Source organism: Pundamilia nyererei, unplaced genomic scaffold, assembly GCF_000239375.1.
Source record: "Pundamilia nyererei isolate P.nyererei 1_Seehausen unplaced genomic scaffold, PunNye1.0 scaffold00002, whole genome shotgun sequence".
In the NCBI taxonomy this organism is placed as follows: Eukaryota; Metazoa; Chordata; class Actinopteri; order Cichliformes; family Cichlidae; genus Pundamilia; species Pundamilia nyererei.
Genome location: NW_005187403.1, coordinates 299,844 through 321,554, shown reverse-complemented (window position 1 = coordinate 321,554; position 21,711 = coordinate 299,844). Strand labels below are relative to the sequence as shown.

At 40.1% G+C, this 21,711-nt stretch overlaps 1 protein-coding gene across 2 annotated transcripts in view; it reads left to right on the top strand.

Annotated features, from left to right (window-relative positions):
- The window catches only part of pi4kaa (phosphatidylinositol 4-kinase, catalytic, alpha a), a 38,659-nt gene that overhangs the window by 8,763 nt on the left and 8,185 nt on the right, over positions 1–21,711 (top strand). The window contains exons 11-43 of one of the 2 annotated variants that reach the window (XM_005720017.1): positions 414–605; positions 694–794; positions 1,318–1,447; positions 1,533–1,662; positions 2,221–2,316; positions 2,389–2,572; positions 3,118–3,218; positions 3,579–3,747; positions 4,300–4,350; positions 4,457–4,565; positions 7,435–7,571; positions 7,660–7,793; positions 7,935–8,017; positions 8,098–8,168; positions 9,314–9,438; positions 9,545–9,626; positions 9,704–9,787; positions 10,072–10,161; positions 10,261–10,380; positions 11,986–12,078; positions 13,203–13,359; positions 13,483–13,610; positions 13,703–13,861; positions 13,962–14,113; positions 14,206–14,313; positions 14,873–15,000; positions 16,138–16,293; positions 16,720–16,799; positions 16,890–17,089; positions 18,329–18,416; positions 18,503–18,670; positions 20,169–20,222; positions 20,445–20,565. In XM_005720017.1, the coding sequence (XP_005720074.1) occupies positions 414–605; positions 694–794; positions 1,318–1,447; positions 1,533–1,662; positions 2,221–2,316; positions 2,389–2,572; positions 3,118–3,218; positions 3,579–3,747; positions 4,300–4,350; positions 4,457–4,565; positions 7,435–7,571; positions 7,660–7,793; positions 7,935–8,017; positions 8,098–8,168; positions 9,314–9,438; positions 9,545–9,626; positions 9,704–9,787; positions 10,072–10,161; positions 10,261–10,380; positions 11,986–12,078; positions 13,203–13,359; positions 13,483–13,610; positions 13,703–13,861; positions 13,962–14,113; positions 14,206–14,313; positions 14,873–15,000; positions 16,138–16,293; positions 16,720–16,799; positions 16,890–17,089; positions 18,329–18,416; positions 18,503–18,670; positions 20,169–20,222; positions 20,445–20,565 (3,981 nt within the window). Of the gene's footprint in view, positions 1–413; positions 606–693; positions 795–1,317; positions 1,448–1,532; positions 1,663–2,220; positions 2,317–2,388; positions 2,573–3,117; positions 3,219–3,578; positions 3,748–4,299; positions 4,351–4,456; positions 4,566–7,434; positions 7,572–7,659; positions 7,794–7,934; positions 8,018–8,097; positions 8,169–9,313; positions 9,439–9,544; positions 9,627–9,703; positions 9,788–10,071; positions 10,162–10,260; positions 10,381–11,985; positions 12,079–13,202; positions 13,360–13,482; positions 13,611–13,702; positions 13,862–13,961; positions 14,114–14,205; positions 14,314–14,872; positions 15,094–16,137; positions 16,294–16,719; positions 16,800–16,889; positions 17,090–18,328; positions 18,417–18,502; positions 18,671–20,168; positions 20,223–20,444; positions 20,566–21,711 lie in introns of both variants that reach the window. The other variant, XM_013909855.1, reaches the window with a different exon arrangement.

Sequence of the window (21,711 nt, the reverse complement as noted above, 5' to 3'; positions counted from 1 at the left end):
CACACACACACACACACACACACACACACACACTAAAGCCTGCTGCCCAAACCACTCTAGCTCACAGCACAACCTGGATGATTTGCTCACTGGCAGACCTGTAACATAGAGAAAAAAAACTCTCACAGAGGGAGAGCCACTAGAGGTCAGCAACCATGACATGGTTCAAAATGGAGTTAGATGAAAGTACTGCTGCTTTCGAAAATAGGAGACTTTTCTTTATGTTCTGTTGATAGCTTTAGCTGATTTTGGAGTTGTTAAAATTAAGTATTTTTTTAACACTGGATTTTACAATAAGTGCTTTTTATATTATTCAATAACAAAATCACAATTTCTCCTTCCCTAATGTCTCTATAATAATAATAATAATAATAATAATAATAATAATACAAACATAATTTGTTTTCTGTCAGAACTTCAGACAGACTATGTGAAGGAGGTTCATGACTTTGTACTGGAGCAGTTTAGCAGCAGCCAGTCAGAGCTGCAAAGGATTCTTCATGATGTTGAGTACCTCCAGAGTGAACTGAGCCCACTCAAACTGCGCTGTCAGGCTAATGCCGCCTGTGTGGACCTCATGGTGTGGGCTGTTACTGAGGAGCAGGGTAAGTCTTGCTTCCTGTATCTTAGTCCAACAGTGAGTAATCAGTCTCGATAATCTTGATTGTAAACCTTTTTTTGTTTGTTTGCCAGGAGCTGAGAATCTTTGCACCAAGCTCTCAGAGAAACTGCAATCAAAGACATCCAGTAAAGTCATCATTGCTCACATGCCCCTCCTGATTTGCTGCTTACAGGTAAAGAACTACCAGAGAGGGAAGAAAATGATGTGGGAGCAGGAGTAGAAAAGTGTTGTGTCCTGTTAAGATTTTGTTTCTCTTTGACAGATTAGTGCTTTCTTTCTTTTCTTTTCTTTTCTTTTCTTTTCTTTTCTTTTCTTTTCTTTTCTTTTCTTTTCTTTTCTTTTCTTTTCTTTTCAAGCCAATCAGTATGGTTTATACTTCTGAGGTATAGCAGGAGAATTTTGACAATGCTGAAATTGGGCTAAGATGCTCACATTAGAGCTATAACGATCAGTAGTTTGGTGTTGATGACAAATTTCTGAAACCTAGTGGTACTTGATTTTCTGGGTTATCACTGATGCTTTAGGTAATCACAGACTGTATCAAATCAGAAATTAAAAGCTTTAAAGTAACATCTATTGTGGCTGTCCTGTTGGAATGTTTCTCCTGCTTTCTTCACAGTAAATAGCTGTAAACCTGGGAGGAATGCAAATATTATTATTACAAATGCACATTTAGAAATACTTTTTGTGTTCAGGGGTTGGGTCGTCTGTGTGAACGCTTTCCAGTGGTGGCCCACTCTGTTACCACATCCCTGAGAGACTTCTTGGTGGTGCCCTCTCCTGTTTTGGTGAAGTTGTACAAATATCACAGCCAGTACACCCCAGGTAACTCATGCTCCACCACTACCAGCCAGCCAACCGTGTTCCTTCCAGTTTAATGTGTTCTTACAAGATTATGATTTTGTTTAAGGTGGTAGTGAAATAAAGATTCATGTGACCAATGAACATTCCCAGTCAACACTCAGCACCCATTCGAGCAAGAAGAGCCAGCCCTCCATGTATGAGCAGCTTCGGGACATCTCCATTGATAACATCTGCAGGTGAGTTCCCCCACAGGTACATTAGGCACTGGAGCTTTCCATTTTCCAGTTTGCAAGAAAACAGTATAAATAACAGGTTCACAGAAGTCTTCATAAATAGAACCGTTTAAGATCCAATTTACTCCCACAGAGTTTTTATGAAGGAGAAATAATGGTTCAGCAGTTGTAGTGCATAGAACCTGCAGACTCCTTGTCTATCTGCAGAGAGCATCTGTTTTGTTAAATGTGGGTAGTGCTAAAAATATGTGTTATAACCAGTATGTGTGCTCTCCAAAAGTTGATTCTGGATGATTGAGCATGCATCAAGACCAGTATGTGGGCTATTTTTGCTTGTGCTGTTGTTGGTCTGTCAGCAAGCTGTGGAAAACTCTGAAGTTATAACATACAAAGAGATGAAAGTGTGTTTAAAAACAATGATAAATGTCCACTGTGAATCCACACAGGTGTACAACGTGCTTCCCCTTAATATAAGGCATTGCTGAACGAAACCCATCCCACTTGCGTGTACATGTCATTGTCAACAAAGCCTTCACTCCCAGTCTTTCCTTCTGCTCTCAGGTGCCTTAAAGCTGGCCTGACTATGGATAATGTCATTGTTGAAGCTTTTCTCGCCAGTCTGTCTAATCGTCTTTATATCTATCAGGAAAATGACAAGTAAGCCTCTCACCGAAATTATACTCTGCTCTTGACTTGTGAAGTTAAAATAACCAAGATATTGCCCCACAGGGATGCTCACTTGATTCCAGACCACACAATCAGGGCTTTGGGTCACATTGCTGTGGCCTTACGGGACACCCCCCGAGTAATGGAGCCCATCCTTCAGATTCTGCAGCAGAAGTTCTGCCAGCCTCCCTCCCAGCTTGATGTCCTCATCATAGACCAACTTGGCTGCATGGTCATCACAGGGAATGTGAGTGTTTATCTTCAAACTTCATGTGTCTTAGAACTTCAAGCTTCTAGAGTAATTCAATTGAATGCAATTTTATTTATGAAGTGCCAATTCATAACAGCAGTTGCTTCAAGGCACTTTATATTGTAGGGTAAGACATGGCTAAACAAAACTAGGGTATCATCTGCATAGCAGTGTCTTACAATAATAATGCCCAAGGGAAGCATGTATGATGTTAACAGATTTGGTTCCCAGCACAGAACCCTGTGGAACTCCATTACTAACTTTTGCATGTGAAGAAGGCTTCCTAATTATATTAAGAAATTGGAATCATAGGAATCTCTGTGATTTAAACCACTGCAGTGCAGTTCCTTTTAATACTTACGCACAATTGTGAGTTATACAAGGGAATCAAGCTTCTGTGGTATGCTTTCTTTTTCAGAGGAAGGACAGTATATGACATCATATGCAGTGATATTAGACCCAAATCTAACCTTTTTAAAGTGTAATTTTTATTTTTGAAGGGGAACTTTGTGGTTTTTTTTCTCTTTTTCCTTCCACTTTAGCAATACATCTACCAGGAAGTTTGGAATTTATTCCAGCAGATCAGTGTCAAGGCAAGCTCCATGGTTTACTCTACCAAAGATTACAAAGATCACGGATACAGGTAAGAATCACCTTATAGGGCAGATGAGGAATTTTAGTCTTAAAAGAGCATTTTTTTTCCCCCCCTGGTGTTATGGTTTTGCTTGTTCACATTGGCGTCATGTTTTTTTCTTTACTATTGTCATTTCAGTGCAAGTGTTGGCCACTTGCTCTACAGTCCTGTGTTAGCATTCAAATGTTTATTTCAAGCTTCAATGCAGCTGAGTTTTCTTTTGGTTTTTTTTCTCCATCTTGAGCATCAGCAAGCAAAAACTGTATCAATTCTCTTATGGGAGCCTGAATGTGAACCATACCCCGCTGTTACAGAAACGCATGTGCTACTGCTTATCTCGTACATAAATGTTCCTTCCTCTTTCTGCAGACACTGTTCCTTGGCTGTTATAAATGCACTGGGTAACATAGCAGCAAACCTTCAGGCTGAGCATATGGTTGACGAGCTGCTAGTCAACCTGCTAGAACTCTTTGTTCAGCTGGGCTTAGAAGGCAAGCGAGCCAGTGAAAGGGCCTCAGACAAGGGCCCAACTCTGAAGGTATGGCACACACTCACATTGCACATTCCTGTATAATGGGAAGGAAAAACAACACAAGTGGAACTAAAAACAACATAGGGTAGTTAGGTATAAGGTCAAACAAGTCAAGTGAAGTCAACACATGCAAGAGGAAGTTTTTACCTTAAATGGCTTTGCTTCATTTTCTTGGCAATCTGCTTTCATAAGATAACAGCATACTATAATTGGGAAATGATTCCGATTTTTACAGTTTTCCTGCAGCTAGAGCCAGGAAACATAGGTGATGCATATAGTAGCTGTTAAGTCACACTGTATTTAGTTTCCTTCAGATCCCAACCCCCCTGACTTTATAGTTTTTACAGTGCTCCATAAATTACATTTTTCAAATTTTAATATTTTTATTAGCATGGGAATTTACAGGTTTCTTGTTTTTTTTTTTATGCTAGGGTGTTTAATAAATTTGTTAAACACTGAAACTTTTGCTTGTGTAGAAAATATTTAATGTAGTTAACTCATTAATTAAATAAAGTGGTAGTCTATTTTCAAGTGGCTAATTCAGCTCTGTACCTTCAGGCATCAAGCAGTGCCGGAAATCTTGGAGTCCTTATTCCAGTCATTGCAGTGGTAAGTGATTTGTGTATTTTCATCATATAATCTTTGATAATTCAGAGTTAGTGTAAACCTAGCACTTTTAAAAGGTCTGTTATCCCTCCTCTTCTTCTGTTTTTAGCTGACAAAGAGGCTACCACCAATCAAGGAGGCAAAGCCACGCCTGCAGAAGCTCTTTAGAGACTTCTGGCTCTACTCCGTAGTCATGGGATTTGCTGTGGAGGGTTCAGGTAGAAGGAGTTGTTTATTTCTGTTGTGTTGTGTACAAAAATATCAGAAATATCAAAATTTTGTTTGTTTTATCACAGTAAAGCAAACTGAAATTTTTGTAGCTCTATTTCTGTTTTGCATCCTTAGTCCTGTAAAATGTCAGTTTTACTATTTTGTCTCCCATTTATTTTAGTAGTCTCATCATATCAGTCTGTTTTAAATTAGGAAATGCAGTGGGAATTTGTGGGAAAGTTTTCAAGCAAACATTTTTTTATTCCTGGAATCACCATTATCTTTAATTTATTATAAAAGCCTTAATGAATTCATATATCTGTAGCTTCTTTTTAGGATTAAATGTAGTACTGTGCAAAAGTCTTAATCCACCCCTTATTCTTTATATATTTAATTTTATTTTTATTTATCCATTCATCCATTTTCTTCCATTTATCCTTGTCAGGGGCATTCACATTCATACCTATGGGAAATTTAGAATTACCAATTAACCTAACCTCACTTACTGCATGTCTTTGGACTGTGGGAGGAAGCAGAAGTACCTGGAGAGAACTCGCACAAATACAGGGAACATGCACACTCCACACAGAAGGGCCCCGGCCAGGATAGGTGGAATCAAACAGGACCTTCTTGCTGTGAAGCAACAGTGCTAGTGGTGCGGTGATTGTCCCATCTCAAGGCACTTTATATTGTAAAGGAAAGAGCCTGCAATAATGGAGAGAAAGCCGGAACAATCGGACAACCCTCTATGAGCAAGCACTTGGTAACAGTGGGATGGAAAACTCCCTTTTAACAGGAAGAAACCTCCAGCAGAACCAGGCTCAGGGATTGGCAGCCATCTGCTGTGAACAGTTGGGGATGAGGGGAAAGAAATAGGACAAAGGACACACTGGATTTAATCATTAGTTACTATTGAACTCTGGCTCTCTTCCACAAAGTGGTTTATATACACATAGACAATGAAAAGCTGTGAGTGAAGAAGAAACATAATGGGAACCCGCTAGTAGCCTAGGCATTTTGTAGCATAACTAAGGGAATGTTCAGACTCACCTAACTATAAGCTTAAAACTTTCCCTTTTTTTAAAGCATATACAGTACTTAAAACTAGAGAAGATTTCTGTCTGCTATATCTAAACTGTAAGCTGGTTCCATAGAGAGCTGAGGTCTCTGCCTCTTATTTTACTTTTAAATACCCTAGGATACCCTAGTGCTCTATTGCGGTGAAAAGGTAGTATATCAAGGCCTGTATATGAGGAGGAGGATTTTTAATTTCATTCTGGATTAACAAGGAGCCAGCAAAGATAACAAATGGGATAAATAGGCTCTCTCTTTCTTGTCCCTTTCACTACTCTCGCTGCAGCAGTCTGGATCCATTAAAGCCTTTTCAGGGAGCCTTTAAAACAAACTGATAATAATGAATTACAATAGTCCATCCTAGAAATAGTAAATACATAAACTAGTCAAGCACCATCACTCTGTGACAGGATGTTTTGAATTTTAGAGATACAATGCAAATGCCAGGAAGCAGTCCAAAATATTTATTATTTATTTATTAAGAATTATCCTAATCAAAAATTATGTGAAGATTCCTCACAGTATTACTGGAGGACAAGTTAATATTATCCGAAGTAAGTATCTGGAGAGACACCATTTTTCAAAGGTTTTTAGGGCCAAGTACAGCAACCTTTTTTGTTTCATCTGAATTTCAGGTTTATGTCTTTAAGACATTTCTGCAGTTAAACAAATTTTGTGTGTGTCATTTTTGCTTTGGATAGATGAAATATATTAGATAGATAAAGCCAGAAAAGGGTGGAGTGCCCACTCCGGGTCAGGGACAAGACCCTGCCCCAAGTGGAGGAGTTTAAGTCTCTCGGGGTCTTGTTCATGAGTGATGGGAGAAGGGAGCGGGAGATCGACAGACGGATTGGTGCAGCGGCTACAGTGATGTGGACGCTGTACCGGTCTGTTTTGGTGAAGATAGAGCTGAGTGTAAAAGCGAAGCTCTCAATTTACTGGTCGATCTACGTCCCTACCCTCACCTATGGCCACGAACTGTGGGTAGTGACCGAAAGAACGAGATCGCGGATACAAGCGGTGGAAATGGGCTTCCTCCGAAGGGTGGCTGGCCTCTCCCTTAGAGATGGGGTGAGACGTTCGGCCATTCGGGAGGGGCTCAGAGTAGAGCTGGTGCTCCTCCACATCGAAAGGAGCCAGCTGAGGTGGTTCGGGCATTTGACAAGGATTTCCTCTGGGCGCCTCCTGGGTGAGGTTTTCCAGGCATGTCCCACCGGGAGGAGGCCCCGGGGCAAACCCAGGACACACTGGAGAGATTATATCTCTCGGCTGGCCTGGGAACGCCTTGGTGTTCCCCCGGATAAGCTGGAGGAGGTGGCTGGGGAGAGGGAGGTCTGGGCTTCTCTGCTTGGGCTGCTGCCCCCGTGACCCAGCCTCGGATAAGTGGAAGGAAATGGATGGATGGATAAAGCTGAGTTTCATCTGCATAGTAATGAAAATATATGCTATGCCTTCTAAAAATACAGCTTTAGGGAAGAATATATAACGTATATAGAACGGGTCCCAGCATAGCACCCTGGGGAACTCCATAATGAAGAAGACACCCTATTTACATGAACAAATTTAACCGTGCTAGCTAGATATGATTCAAACCACATTTTGCTTCCAAGGAGTCAAAGTTTTTATTTTTCTAATTTTTTTTTTCTAACAGACATTGGGTGATATATTTGTTAGTGAGTTAGTAAGGAAGCTTTGAAAAATACAGTAATATGTGGATGAGATTAACCATTTGGACATTTACTCACATGACACCATTCATTTTAAAGATGTAAATCCTAAATTTGCTGCTGTTGAAATGTTTAGGTTTGTGGCCAGAGGAGTGGTATGAAGGGGTTTGTGAGATAGCGACCAAATCACCGTTGCTCACGTTTCCCAGTGGAGAACCTTTACGCTCAGAGCTGCAGTACAACTCTGCCCTGAAGAATGATACTGTCACTCCGGTATGAGAATGCCCACATGCAGACAAACACCCAGATATTTTGTAGTTTACCTGCTGGCACTAGTTTTTGATTGATTGTTGAATTCCAGGCAGAGCTGAATGATCTACGCAGTACCATCATCAACCTGCTGGATCCTCCTCCAGAGGTGGCTGCTCTCATCAACAAGCTGGACTTTGCCATGTCCACATATTTGCTGTCTGTTTACAGATTGGAGTATATGAGGTAAGCCAGCATGAGATTTATTTATTTATTTTTAAATATAAAATCTCATGCACATCTTCTCCAGTTTGTACTAGACAAATAAAACTTGACTAGTATATATATCTAAGCTTTATTCTGGTTTGTTTTTCTCACATCTGTTAGGATGCTGCATTCTCTGGACTTGGACCGCTTTCAGGTTATGTTTCGATACTTTGAGGACAGAGCAATACAGAAGGATAAATCTGGTAAGAACAACTAAAAAAAAAACATTGAAAAATACCAATTTACTGGCAATCATTTATTCTGCACATTCAAATGTTTTCAGGTATGATGCAGTGTGTGATTGCTGTTAGCGACAAGGTTTTTGAGGTCTTCCTGCAAATGATGGCTGAAAAAGTAAGTAAGATGTTAGAAGTCAAAGTATTTCTTAAGTGCATTTATATCTTTACTTTATTATTCAATGTGTTCTTTGGTTAAATACATATTATTTGTCATGACCTGACTCAAAAGAATGTGTCAAAAAAGGGCGATCATACATAGCATTAGGTTGCTGTTAAATGATTTTTTTAAATAAAAAAACAAATACTGGTTTTCAGTATATATGCAGTGTCTGATTGCAGGGAAAATGTATGAGTGCTTTACCAGTCAGCAAACAAGGGGATAGGATATGAGTAGAGAAGAGTCAGCCCACAGGACTGATTTTCCTCAGCACCATCTGCTCAGGTGTGCTGCGTCCTAAACTGGGTCAGCGCCACCCACCAATTACCTGGAATAGACACAGAAAACCAACACCAGCCATGCAGCCGTCACACTCTCCTCCATAAGACAGGGTTCTTACCCTTAACCAAAACAGAAGATAAACTGCACAGATTTAACAATTTGGGTGTTTTAGGTGTGCTATTGATAACCCCTCACATACAGTAAAGGTCCATCTCGAGACTCAGTTGTAAATCAAATGTTTTGTAACAGTTAGATAACATTAAGCAAAGCTGAAGTCATAAGCATCAGATCCAAAAACTACTGCAGGAGCACTGGAAGATTATCATATAACATTTAAAAACATGTTGGCTGTGGAACAAAAGTAGACAGGACCCAATTAAATCAATATTAGTCACTCATCTCAAATAGAACACACAGTTAATAGAAAAACACTGCAGTTAAAAGACAAGCACCCAACCAGATTGCGTATAGACTGCAGTCAAACTGATTCAGTTTTTCTTTTCTGACTTTGCTCTCCAGGGAGAAACAAATCAAAAATAAATGACCTACTGTACACATAAACTACACTTAGAAAGGTTCCCAATTGTAGTCTTAAAGGACTCCTGATATACTGATTTTAGATTTAGATTTTATTTTTGGACTCCAATAGAGTTGCTTTACATGATTTACAGAAGCAATTCGGTGAAAGTGAATTTCCAGCTCTCAAATGTGAGGATTTACTGCTTTTCTCAGTTTCATGTCATGTATATCACTGTAAACTATTTTAATGACATAATCTTGAAAATATTCTACAATAAAATTACATAATGTCACACTTTTAGCCAAAAACCAAAGCCCATGAGGAGGAGCTTGAACGCCACGCTCAGTTCCTCCTGGTGAACTTCAACCACATCCACAAAAGGATCCGTAGAGTGGCTGACAAATACTTGTCTGGCTTGGCTGAAACGTGAGCATTACTTGATGCACATGTTAATTTACTTAAAATATCACCCAGAGTCACATTAACTGTACAAAAGCAGGTTCCTAATTGACTGTATTTTCTCTCTACTTAGTTTCCCCCACTTGTTGTGGAGTGGCCGTGTGCTGAAGACTATGTTGGACATTCTGCAGACTCTTTCCCTCTCACTCAGTGCAGTATGTGATGATCATTAAGACTGTTATACTGCATTTGTATACCATGACTTATGCTGTATAATTTGGATCTATTGCAGGACATTCATAAAGACCAGCCTTATTATGACATCCCAGATACACCATACAGAATCACTGTCCCAGACACGTATGAAGCCAGAGAGGTAATGTTGCTTTACTTATGATTTGTGTTTTTCAGTTCTTTCCCCTATATATGTATTAATTCAATTCAATTTTATTTATATAGCACCAAATCACAACAACAGTCGCCTCAAGGCGCTTTATATTGTACAGTAGATCCTACAATAATAGATACAGAGAAAAACCCAACAATCATATGACCCCCTATGAGCAAGCACTATTAGATAATAGATTTTTGTAATGTATTGTCTATGTAGTAGATTTTTTTTTCTCATATATAAAAGACCTATTGTCTCTTTGGTTCTAGAGCATAGTGAAGGATTTTGCAGCACGCTGTGGAGAAATTCTTAAAGAGGCTATGAAGTGGGCTCCATCTGTGACCAAATCCCACCTACAGGTAACATTTATTTTGAAACATTCTAGTCTGTAACATGCAAAACTCCACATGTTGCCTTAAACATGCTTTAAACCACTGTGCTTTACCTGGTCTTTTCAGGAGTATCTAAACAAACATCAGAACTGGGTATCAGGCCTCTCCCAGCACACAGGCCTAGCCATGGCCACAGAAAGCATCCTGCACTTTGCTGGTTACAACAGGCAGAGCACCACACTTGGGGTGGGTGATACACTCATCATTTTTACAAATTCAAGTGTTGGGGTTGCTACAAAAAAAAAAGTTACATGTTTTGTTATTTTAGTAGTAATTTCTCTACTTGTTTTGGAGGAAGGTTCAGAGGAGGTTGGAGATTGTTACCATCATGGGCTCATCCGGTCAGAATGAGAATGAACAGTCAGTAATCACTTGCAGGGTTTTTCGTTTTATTGAATGAATTGAAGGAAAGACACACGGACTGCTATCTCTGAAAGGAAATAAAGTGTGATTTAAGTAACTTAGTAACTCAAAATAATACATAAACTCAGGAGACTCAAACAGAAACTCACCTCAGCTGCCACCTCATGTGGGAGTGAAGAAAGAGTGAGCTGTAGGTGAGTGCAGTCCTTATATAACGAGTGACAGGCGAGTGCAATTAAGGGAAAGCACCACACCCAATCAAAGGTGAGGAAAAGAAACAAGGCGCATCTGGTGAAGTGAGTGTTCTGAAAGGTGAGCTTTTACAACACTACTACTACACTACTCTACACTACTTATTACATTACCTTTGAGTTACTCCATAACATCACCTGAAATAAATAACTATCAGTCAGCCATGTGAACCTGAGATAACGGTCCCACACACCAGTACATAATCCTATCATAAGGAGGGCATACATACAGTGCTCCAAAAATATTTTCCCCCAGCCTGATTTTATTTGTGCATCATTTTCATACTAACATGTTTCAGATAAAACAAATTTTAGTTTTGGACAGAAATACAGAACACAGTTTTTATGAAGTCATGAAGTCATTATTTAAAAACTCTATTTTTTTAAATTTATTCTGGTTATCTTTTAATATTAAAATGCATTTACAATGATTTTTCTCCAGAAACATGTACAGATAGAAATGAAGGCTGCAATACTGCAAGCCTGACTCCTTATATCAGCTTTTGTTATCTGTTGCAGATAACACAATCAGGTTCTGGTTGTGTTTTTTTGGCTGGCATGTACTCAACTTTTACATCACCCTGGGTTGTTTGTTAGCTTTGTGATAGCATGTTGTCTGTGCAGATGTTTACACTCAAAGTTGCCCTAGCATTAGTGGCAGTGCATTCAGTCACATGAATTTTTTCTTTGTTTTCTTAGATATTTTAATATATTAATTATCAGAGTACATTATTAGTGATTTTGGGAGAGTTTTGCCATTTAAGTTTTCTTTATGGACTGATCCTAGTGCAGAAATGTGATTTAAAAACCTTCATCAAATAAACCTTCTGTCATTGTAAAGGTAACATTGCTGTGTGTAATAACTCTGTTGCTTTTGTTTGTCTTCAACTGAACAACTATGCACGTGAATCGTTAAATCTGTTTTATTACATTAAAATGTCAGTAGTGCATAAAATATGACCTAAAATATAAAGTGCTCTGGTTTACACAATAGGGTTAGCAAATCTGCAACAAGTTATTCAGTACTCTATTCACACTTGACAGATAAACTTTTGTTCTGGTAACTGTCATGTCACGTTGAGCACAAATGAGTTATGACTGTTTTTTATTAGTAACAGTTTATGCTTATAGTAACAGCGTGGTTTATTAGGCTCTTCTTTGTCACTTTCTCCTTTAGTCCACTCAACTAACTGAGAGGCCAGCCTGTGTGAAAAAGGACTACTCAAACTTCATGGCCTCCCTCAATCTCAGGAACAGATACGCTGGAGAGGTAAAGTCACAATAAATATTACAACCCATATTCACTAAAAGACTGGGGGATGGAGAAAAAAAAAAGAAAGAGAAGTTGGGGAGAAAGTTAACAGAGGGAGAGGAAGAGAAACCTGAACCTCAGTGATGCACCCCAAGGCCCCGCATGTGTGTTGGTGTGATGAAGTGGGAGGAGAGAAGCCATTAGGGATGGGGAGGAAAGGATCGGGGTGGCCAAAGTACTCCCCCCCCCCTGAAGCCAGAGAGGAGGTACTTTGGGGTACCAACCGCTAACCCCCATAGGCACCCCTGTTCCCCGAAATATACCAAGGACAGGCAGGTTTAGGCCCATCAGACGGAGGTCCATGGCAGCAGCAGCACCAAGCTCCACGCAGCCCATGGTGGCCCACCTGACTCCACAGCAAAGGAAAAACTACACCTACTCCAACAATCAGTCCCAAACTACATAAGACAATAGAAGTCACCCAGATTGAGTCCATCCTCCACCTCTGGTAGATTCTCTCCCCCCCCCCCCCAAAAGTGTGAAGGGGTGATATTGTCATGAAAAGGGTGGCCTGAGAAATGATCAGCTAATGCTAACAGCCTTAGTTAAGAGTGCACAACACAGGAACATATACTTGCTAGAGTAACTACAACAAAGTAACATGCCAGTAAAATACTGGAGTTTAATTCATTGGGTAAGTTGTTAGTATAATTAACATCACAAGCAATACTACTAGACAGATCTGGAGGCTGTTTTTTGGCATTTATGTGTTGGCTTAATTTTTGATCCTGGAGGTTCCAAAATCTAGTTGAGTTGTCGGTGGCCATTGTTGATCACACTGTGGATAATGGCCACTTCTAATGGACCAGTACCTGATCTAATGGTCCAGAGATCTCTGTAATGTAATCAAAGGGGGAAAAGTTGGACTGCGTTAGCTATTGCGTTAGTGATCATGGCCACATTATTTTGGTTGAAAAAAACACAGATCCTTCTGAAATTTTGTTTGGTGAATGCTGAAATCTTGAAGGGCTCATAACGGTGCCAGAGTGAAACCAGAATACGATGCAGGCAGATTTTGGAAACATAACATCTGTTTATTAGATACATTTTTCATACTCATAAATGTTCTCTTTCATTTGTAGGTATCAGGCATGATCCACTTTGCCCAGGCAGTCCGGGGACAGTCTGATTTGGGCCGACTGATGATTAAACAGTTGGGAGAAGCATTAGACTCTGCACAGCCTGAGGCTTTTACTGAGGCCATGTTCAAACTGACTGCCTTGCTCATTAGCACCAAAGGTTATTTTCCTTTATGATTTACTTTGGTATTTTGGTATTATAAGTGATGATGTTGGTATCAAATTCATGTCTCTCTCTTTTTTGGGGGGTGGGGTGGCATTTTCTCTCCTGAATTGCCTGTAGATTGTGATCCTCAGCTCCTGCACCACCTGTGCTGGTCTCCACTCAAGATGTTTACAGAACATGGTATGGAAACAGCAATTGCTTGTTGGGAGTGGCTGCTGGCGGCACGTGTAGGAGTGGAAGTACCGGTACATATACTCAAACAAACAAAAACCTCTCTCTCTCTTGTCGGCATACTTGAATTGCATACATAGTGTCAGTATCCTGTATGCCCGCTTAGTTCATGCGAGAGATGGCAGGAGCATGGCAGATGACTGTGGAGCTGAAGATGGGCTTGTTCTCGGATGCTCAGGTGGAGGCTGATCCTCTCGCTGCCTCAGAGGAAAGCCAGCCCATCCCCTGCCCTCCAAATGTCACCCCTCACCATGTCTGGATAGAGGTTGGAGGAAGTGCCAATCTGCTTGAGTTGTTTATGTGTTACCTTGTTAGTCAATTCTTTTTAAATTCTCGCCTTGTTCTGTGTCTCCCTGTTCAACTAGTTTCTGGTCCAGAGATTTGAGATCGCAAAATACTCCAGTGCAGATCAAGTGGAAATCTTTGGCAGTTTGATGCAGCGCTCTCTGTCTCTAGATGTTGGTGGGGCTAAGAGTAGCCTCAACCGCCATGTAGCTGCCATTGGACCTCGCTTCAGGTATATACCAGTCACAGTGTTTACATAGTATTTATGGTGTGCTTATACAAAATCTCTTTCCTCTATGAAAACCATCTTTCTCTGTGCTCTAGGCTGCTCACTCTTGGTCTGGCTTTGCTCCACTCTGACGTCGTCACCAATGCAACTGTAAGAAATGTGCTCCGGGAGAAGATCTACTCTACTGCCTTTGATTACTTCAGGTAGTCAGACTCAGATGCTTGCTCTTCTTCAATCAAATCTAGGCTTACAACAAGTTAACATTTTTCAGTGCTAGCTGATTAGCATGCTAACTTCAGCATGTCTGTCTTCAATCTTTCACCCAACCTCCTAGCTTTTGTTTATTTGTATTCTGTTATTGTTTGTAATTAAATTTACATTGAAACTTTTTAAACCATCCTATATATTATTACGTTGTAAAGTAAAAACTTATAAATAAACTATAAACTAGTGACAATTCATCAATTCATCCAACAACTGGCAAGGCAGTTAATCAATCACAAAAAATGTAAAACTTGAAAAAGTGCTGCATGAAAAGGGGAAAAAATTGAACCATTTTGGAACAAAAGTCAGGTCTCTGTCATTCTCGCTGTCTTTAACTTGTTGAGCTCTTTTAATCTGGACCAAAGAAGTAAGTTAACCAGCATTCCAACCTTTAGAGCCAAGATAGCCTTAGGGTTAGCCCTAACCCTAATTCAGGATTTAGGTAGTATTAGCCCTAATCTAACCCTAGTGAGACATTTAATGTTTTTGTCTTTCTAGTGTGGCTCCAAAGTTCCCCACCCAGGGTGACAAGCGTCTCCGTGAGGACATCAGCATCATAATCCGTTTTTACGCCAGCATCCTGTCTGACAAGAAGTACCTGGCAGCATCTCATTTGGTCCCACCTGGTGAGCTTGGTACTACCCCAGCCCCGAGCACGCTCTCTGCTGGGATATTTGGATCGCTTATCGTGTCCAGCACTTCTCCAATATCTATCTTAAGTAAGCCTAAAGCAGTGGAGCTTCGACTGCATTGCAGCAGGGGCATGCTTTTACGTGGGTCAAATTTGAGATTGCTTTTCCTCACAGTCCTCCTGATATATGCATCTTTGATATTGATTTAATTTACTTTTCTTTTCTCTTTTCCCTAAACGTTCTTATTTTGGTTCCTCTCATATGCTCAGTTTTTCTACTCTTTCTTTACTCATTTCCTCTACTTTGTGATCCATAAAATTTAAGTCAGTTTTTGTCTTAAATATTTAGAAGCTGTGAGGAAAAGCACAAATTTGTCAGCTGCGTCAACATGCATGACTACTCATCATATCAGCCCACCAGTCCCCCAAGTGATCATTTTTAAAGAAACCATAAATTGAAAAAATATTTTTTCTTCCAACCAAGAAATTTCCTTCCTCTTCATACCCAAAGACCTTGACAAAAGGCAAGGCAAGGCAAGGCAAGGCAAGGCAAATTTATTTGTATAGCACAATTCAACAACAAGGTGATTCAAAGTGCTTTACAGAGACATTAGAAACAAAAACAAATAAAAAGCATGATTTACAATTGATTAAAACAAACTAACTAACTAAACACACACATTTCACACCTGTTCGCGCGATCTGAACCCTTATCGTAAGGGGAGCTACCAGTCCTTCTGTGGACGAGCTACTTTCTATTTTAATTTTAAATTCCCTGAATTTAAAATACTCTCTAGACATTGTCTCATACTCATACAGAGCATACCTCTTCAGGTCCTCAGTGCAAATTCTGGCTCAGATTACTTGCATCCGATCCAGTATCAGTGCACCGGCTACCTACATTTACTCCGGAGTCCCTCGATTTCAAATACATGATCATGACATCAGCAGAGGGCTAAGTGACATGGTTCATCTCGCTCTTCAACAACTCCCTCATTATCGCTCATATTGTTTGTGACTGTTTTATGTGTAAGGAACGCTCTTGTATAAGTTTAATAAAGCACAGATGTAGATGTGCTGAGAGTAACCCACTGCGTTCATGGCCACACTGATTCTGTTTGCATTTGAACAGATAATCAGGATGCATCTTTGAACAGCCTGTCAGTGATGAACGCTGCTGATCTAAGGGGCAACATGGATTCCAGCTCCCGCACCCAACAGACTGGCCAGGGATGGATCAATACGTACCCGCTGTCGAGTGGCATGTCCACTACATCCAAAAAATCAGGTAGAACCTAGGTTCAGTGTTTCGGACAGTACAAAGAATGAATATTTTATTCAAGAGCCTTTTGAAACTGATAATAGCACTTCCTTCAATAATCAAATATAGTTTAAATGTTGCTAAAGTGTGTCATATCACAATGTCATATCATTTGTTTTAAGAGTGTGACTGACATTTCCTTTCGGTCTGGGTGGCATCATAAAATGTAAAATGAAAATATGGACATTAAAAGCATCTTTGATATAGCAAAAACTCTTGCAGTCATTTGGACTGCACTGCTCTAGACTTTGAACTGGTGAAATATCCAAGCCATCACCTTTTCCAAATCAAAGAGACGAACACAGATGGGAAATGTCTGTGAGACATTAAGGTACAAAAAGTCAGTCCATAAAGGACTTATGGACTGACTTTTTGTACCTTTTCTTTTTCTAGGCACATCCAAAAAAAGTAACAGAGGAACGCAGCTTCACAAATACTACATGAAACGCAGGACTCTGTTGCTGGCATTACTGGTGAGTAATATGAGTGTTTTGACTGCACTTAAGATGCCTGTTCATGATAAAACCTTCTTAATGCTCTTGACCTCTGGTTTGTGTACCCAGGCTAGTGAGATCGAACGGTTAACAACGTGGTACAACCCCCTCTCCACACAAGAGCTGGCCATTGCCACAGAGCAGTCAGTGGAGACAAGCATCGCCAACTGGAGGTCCAAATACATCAGCCTGACAGAGAAACAGTGGAAGGACCACGTCAACCTGGCCTGGAGTATCGCTCCATACCTGGCTATGCAATTACCAACAAGGTGGCCAATCTCTAAGAACAATCTCTAATAACTCATTTGTTTAAATGAGTATTAAACCGCTTTTGCCATTTAATTTCCCATTAACTAAATCCATGAGAGCACTGTTCTGAGTCATCAGGGCCAACTGTCCATTTTGTGCATAAGATAGATCAAATCATCTTAAAGGCCTTTGTCAGAGTTTTACCCCTGATACTGCTGGATAAACTCACTCAGGAACCAGGTCACATAGAGCTCAAGTTTTCACTCGCGAGAGGGAAGCAGTTGTCTCCAACCCACTTCAACTTGCTTTCCCCCTGCAGGTTGTTTTTATTGGTTACACACATGGATATTCATAAAGCTTGATGCTGTATTACCTATGAGAAATTACTATAACTGGTTACAAAGGGTGATTGTGCTGTGCAAGCATGATTATACATTGTGTGTGGTTATATGATGGGAGTGCAGCTCTCCCAGATTGTCGTTGGTAGAATCTGTTCTTCTCAAGGCTGCTTGTTCCCCTTATCAATGTCATGCACGTAGTCATATGCGTAGGTTACCTAGATAGCAAACAGAAGCATTCTAGCTTTCTAAATGGCATTATGTAGCTTTTTAAATGGCAACCTACAACACATACATTAAACCTAACAGCCTATCACTTGACTCACCCTACATAATGTTACACCCCGGCCTAGGCAACCGGCGTGCAACGCAGGAAAATAAAAATAAGGAAAAAACACACGACAAAAAACCCACTAAGGCTCTCCACCAAATTCCCAAAACGGAAGTGTCTCAAAACGAAAGTATTGACAAAACCCATTTACAGCTATTTACAACAAACTATTTATTTACAACACGGGGGGAGATCGCGACCATGACATACTGAAACACAAGGCTTAAATACATAGAAGGAGCAATCAGGGAATGGACCACAGGAGGGAAACACAACTGGGGCAAATTAGACCTGACGAGACAAGGAAACGTAAACTGAACACACTAAGATAACACAGACTTTCAAAGTAAAGCAGGAAATACATGACAGTCACGCAAAAAAACAAAAAACTGACAACACCGAAACATAACAATAAGCTTTGAAAACAATGTTGCCACTAAAAAAGGTCAAGACACAACATCCCTCCTTGTGGTCTGCTGCTTGTAATAGTCGAAATTCTGACTAAGAAGAAACCAGTGCTTAATGTAAAGGTGTGACTATCCTTCTTGTACTAGAGTGTAGATTTTCATTTTAAATGTCTTATTTTCCAGATTTAAGAATGACGCCATTGTTGCTGAAGTGACCAGACTTGTGAGACTGGACCCCGGTGCAGTCAGTGATGTGCCTGAGGCTGTCAAGGTGAGATCAGGTGTTCTTGTAAAGCTTGATTTTGGAAATCTTATATGTTTAATGTGACTGTATGTTATATAATTATCCTTCTTTAGTTCCTGGTGACATGGCACACTATTGATGCTGACTCCCCTGAGTTGAGCCACATCTTATGTTGGGCTCCGGCTGACCCGCCCACTGGTCTGTCCTACTTCAGCAGCATGTACCCTCCTCATCCCCTTACTGCTCAGTATGGGGTTAAAGTGCTACGCTCTTTTCCTCCAGTAGGTCAAGATTTGTTTTTGGGTTTTTTGGGCTCAGCATGGCATTGACTCAAGCTGCTTTCATTAATGTGCTGAACTTTTTAAAAGGATTAGACATTAAAATGTCTTCTTTAAACTGCCAGCTCTCCTGTACAAAGCAATGTGGATTTGCACCAAGAATTGCTTAGTAATTATCGGTTACACTATATTGCCAAAAGTATTTGCTCGTCTGCTTTCACATTCATACGAGTTTTAGTGATGTCCCATTCTTAATCCATAGGTTTTAATATGATGTTGGCCCTCTGCAGCTATAACAAATTCATCTCTTTTGGTAAGGCTTTCCACAAGATTTCAGTGTGTTTATGGGAATATTTGACCATTCTTCCAGAAGCACGTTTGTTAGGTCAAACACTGATGTTGGACAAGAAGGCCTGGCTCACAGTCTCCGCTCTAATTCATCTCAAAGGTGTTCAGGTTGAGGTCAGGACTCTGTGCAGGCCAGTCAAGTTCTGCCACATCAAATTTGCTCATAAAAGTCTTTCTGGACCTTGCTTTTTGCAGTGGTCATGTTGGAACAGGAAGGGGTCATCCCCAAACTGTTTCCACAAAATTGGGAGCATGAAATTGTCCACAATGTCTTGGTATGCTGAAGCATTAACAGTTCCTTTCATATTAACTAAGGGGCCGAGCCCAGCTCCTGAAAAGCAACCCCAGACCATGATCCCGCTTCCACCAAACTTTACATTTGGCACAGTGCAGTCAGACAAATACCGATACTGTTCTCTTGGCAGACTCGTCAATCATATTGCCAGAAAGAGAAGCATGATTCGTCACTCCAGAAAACACATCCTCACTGCTCTGGATTCCAGTCGTGGCATTCTTTGCATTGGCTCGCATTCTCCCAATCTCTCTGTGCACTGTTCTTGAGCTAATCTGAAAGCCATGGGAAGTTTGGACGTCTGTAGTGATTGACTCAGCAGAAAGCCGACTTCTCCGCGCTATGGGCCTCACCATCTGCTGACCCTAATCTGTGATTTTACGTGGCTGACCAATTTGTAGCTGAATTGTTGTCATTCCCAATCACTTCCACAAGCGGTTGACGGTGGAATATTTAGTAGAGAGGAAATTTCACAACTGGACTTAATGCACAGGTGGCATCCTATCACGGTACAACGCTGGACTTAAGTGAGCTCCAGAGAACAACCTATTCTTTCCCAAATGTTTGTAGAAGACGTCTGAATGCATAGGTGCTTGATTTGGCCATGGATCACCTGAATTCAATTATTTGAGTGAATACTTTTGGCAGTATAGGGTATAGTGTTCCCGGCATAAAACAAGCTTCCGATGGGCCACATGAGAGAGAATCATGAGGCAGTGTCTTGACCTGAGTTCATGTATGACAGCAACTTCAGAGGAGAACTTACTTTGTTCCTCCTTTAACACTGTCACAGCACCAAGATGGAGGATACAACTTCATAAAAACAAATCTTTCTTAATAGTTCTTCATTGTTCTTCCTAGGATGCCATCTTATTCTACATTCCTCAGATTGTTCAGGCTCTGCGTTATGACAAGGTAATATTAACAATTCCACCTTTGCTGATTTCATGACGAAAAATTCCATGCTCTACTCTGTGATAACTTGGGAGATTTTTTTTCCTTCTACAAGAAGTTCATCATATTCCCTTCCAAAAAAAAGAGAGATATTTGTGTTTTTGCTAAAGGCAAAGGAGAGAGATATAATTAACTATAATAATAATACCAATATAAGCTTTGTCTACTCTCTATCTCGCTTAGATGGGTTACGTGAGAGAATATATCCTGTGGGCAGCCCAGAAGTCTCAGCTTCTTGCCCACCAGTTCATCTGGAACATGAAGACCAACATCTTTATGGATGAAGAGGGCCACCAAAAGGACCGTGAGTAGAGACTTATCAAATTGTGTTAGTTAGTCTGAGTAACAAAGAAATAAAAGAATAAAAAACATTTAGTTTCACCCTAACTTCCCGTTATATTAAAACCTACATGAACACACTCAGTAAAAATACTTTTTCAGAGTAAAACATGAAACTGTTTCTATTCAGCTCTTCAAGCTCCTTCAACTGTCTCGTACAAAGTTAACCTAGTTAAGTCCAATTTAAGCTTTTTGAGAAATAAGTAATAGATAAAAGGTGACCATAAAAAAGTAAAGGCAGAATAAGTTTAATAAGAAATAAGTGACATATTCTATTATCATGAATTGACTCAAAGTGGGTAACCAAGAAAGAGTTCACACAAAAAGTTTACTTAAATAAAAGATAATCTATTCAACATAACCTAACCAAAAAAACAAAGATAACCAATGTATTGATGCAAGATGGATTGGAAGAGACAGACTTAACAGTTCTTCGGGGCCAACTTTTATAGCCTGAGGTGAGCTGCATTAGCTGACGATCCTCCCATGCCAGTCATCAGTAACAGCAGACCAGGAATTTCTTGAGAGTGAGAGGGGCTTTACACCCCCATTCTTAAAAAATCAGTGTTCCACCTTGACATTGGAAATTAATCTAAAAGAAATCATAATTTATTAACAATAACGCAACATTAAAACATATCCCATTTAATAAAATGGCCAGCTGATCCATCAAGCCAGCTGTTACCAACACCCTTACCAAATCCAATTCCTCTAGCCAGCAACATGAGTAACCTGGATCAAATTCAAGGAGGATAAAAGAAAACGCTAGTAAAAATGCTAGATATAGCTGGAGATTTCTAATAGTGTAACTGGCATATAGAAGAGTGCAAGTGGTATCTCCCCCAGGTTGCAAATCTGTTCTTGCAAATAGGTTTTATAAGGAAAAATTCTTAAACCTCATAATAGAAGAAATCAAAGGGTTGCTCCAGATCTGAAGAACTAGAATCACAAGCCACACTAACCATAATGTCCAAGACATTACCAAATAGGGAACCAAACTACAATAATGTTCGCACCTATTAAAAGTACATTTAAGGAGCTCTACATCAAAGCTACTAGACCAAGCTACCAAGTTAATTCTTTACCGCACTATTCAAGATCAGCTCTGCAG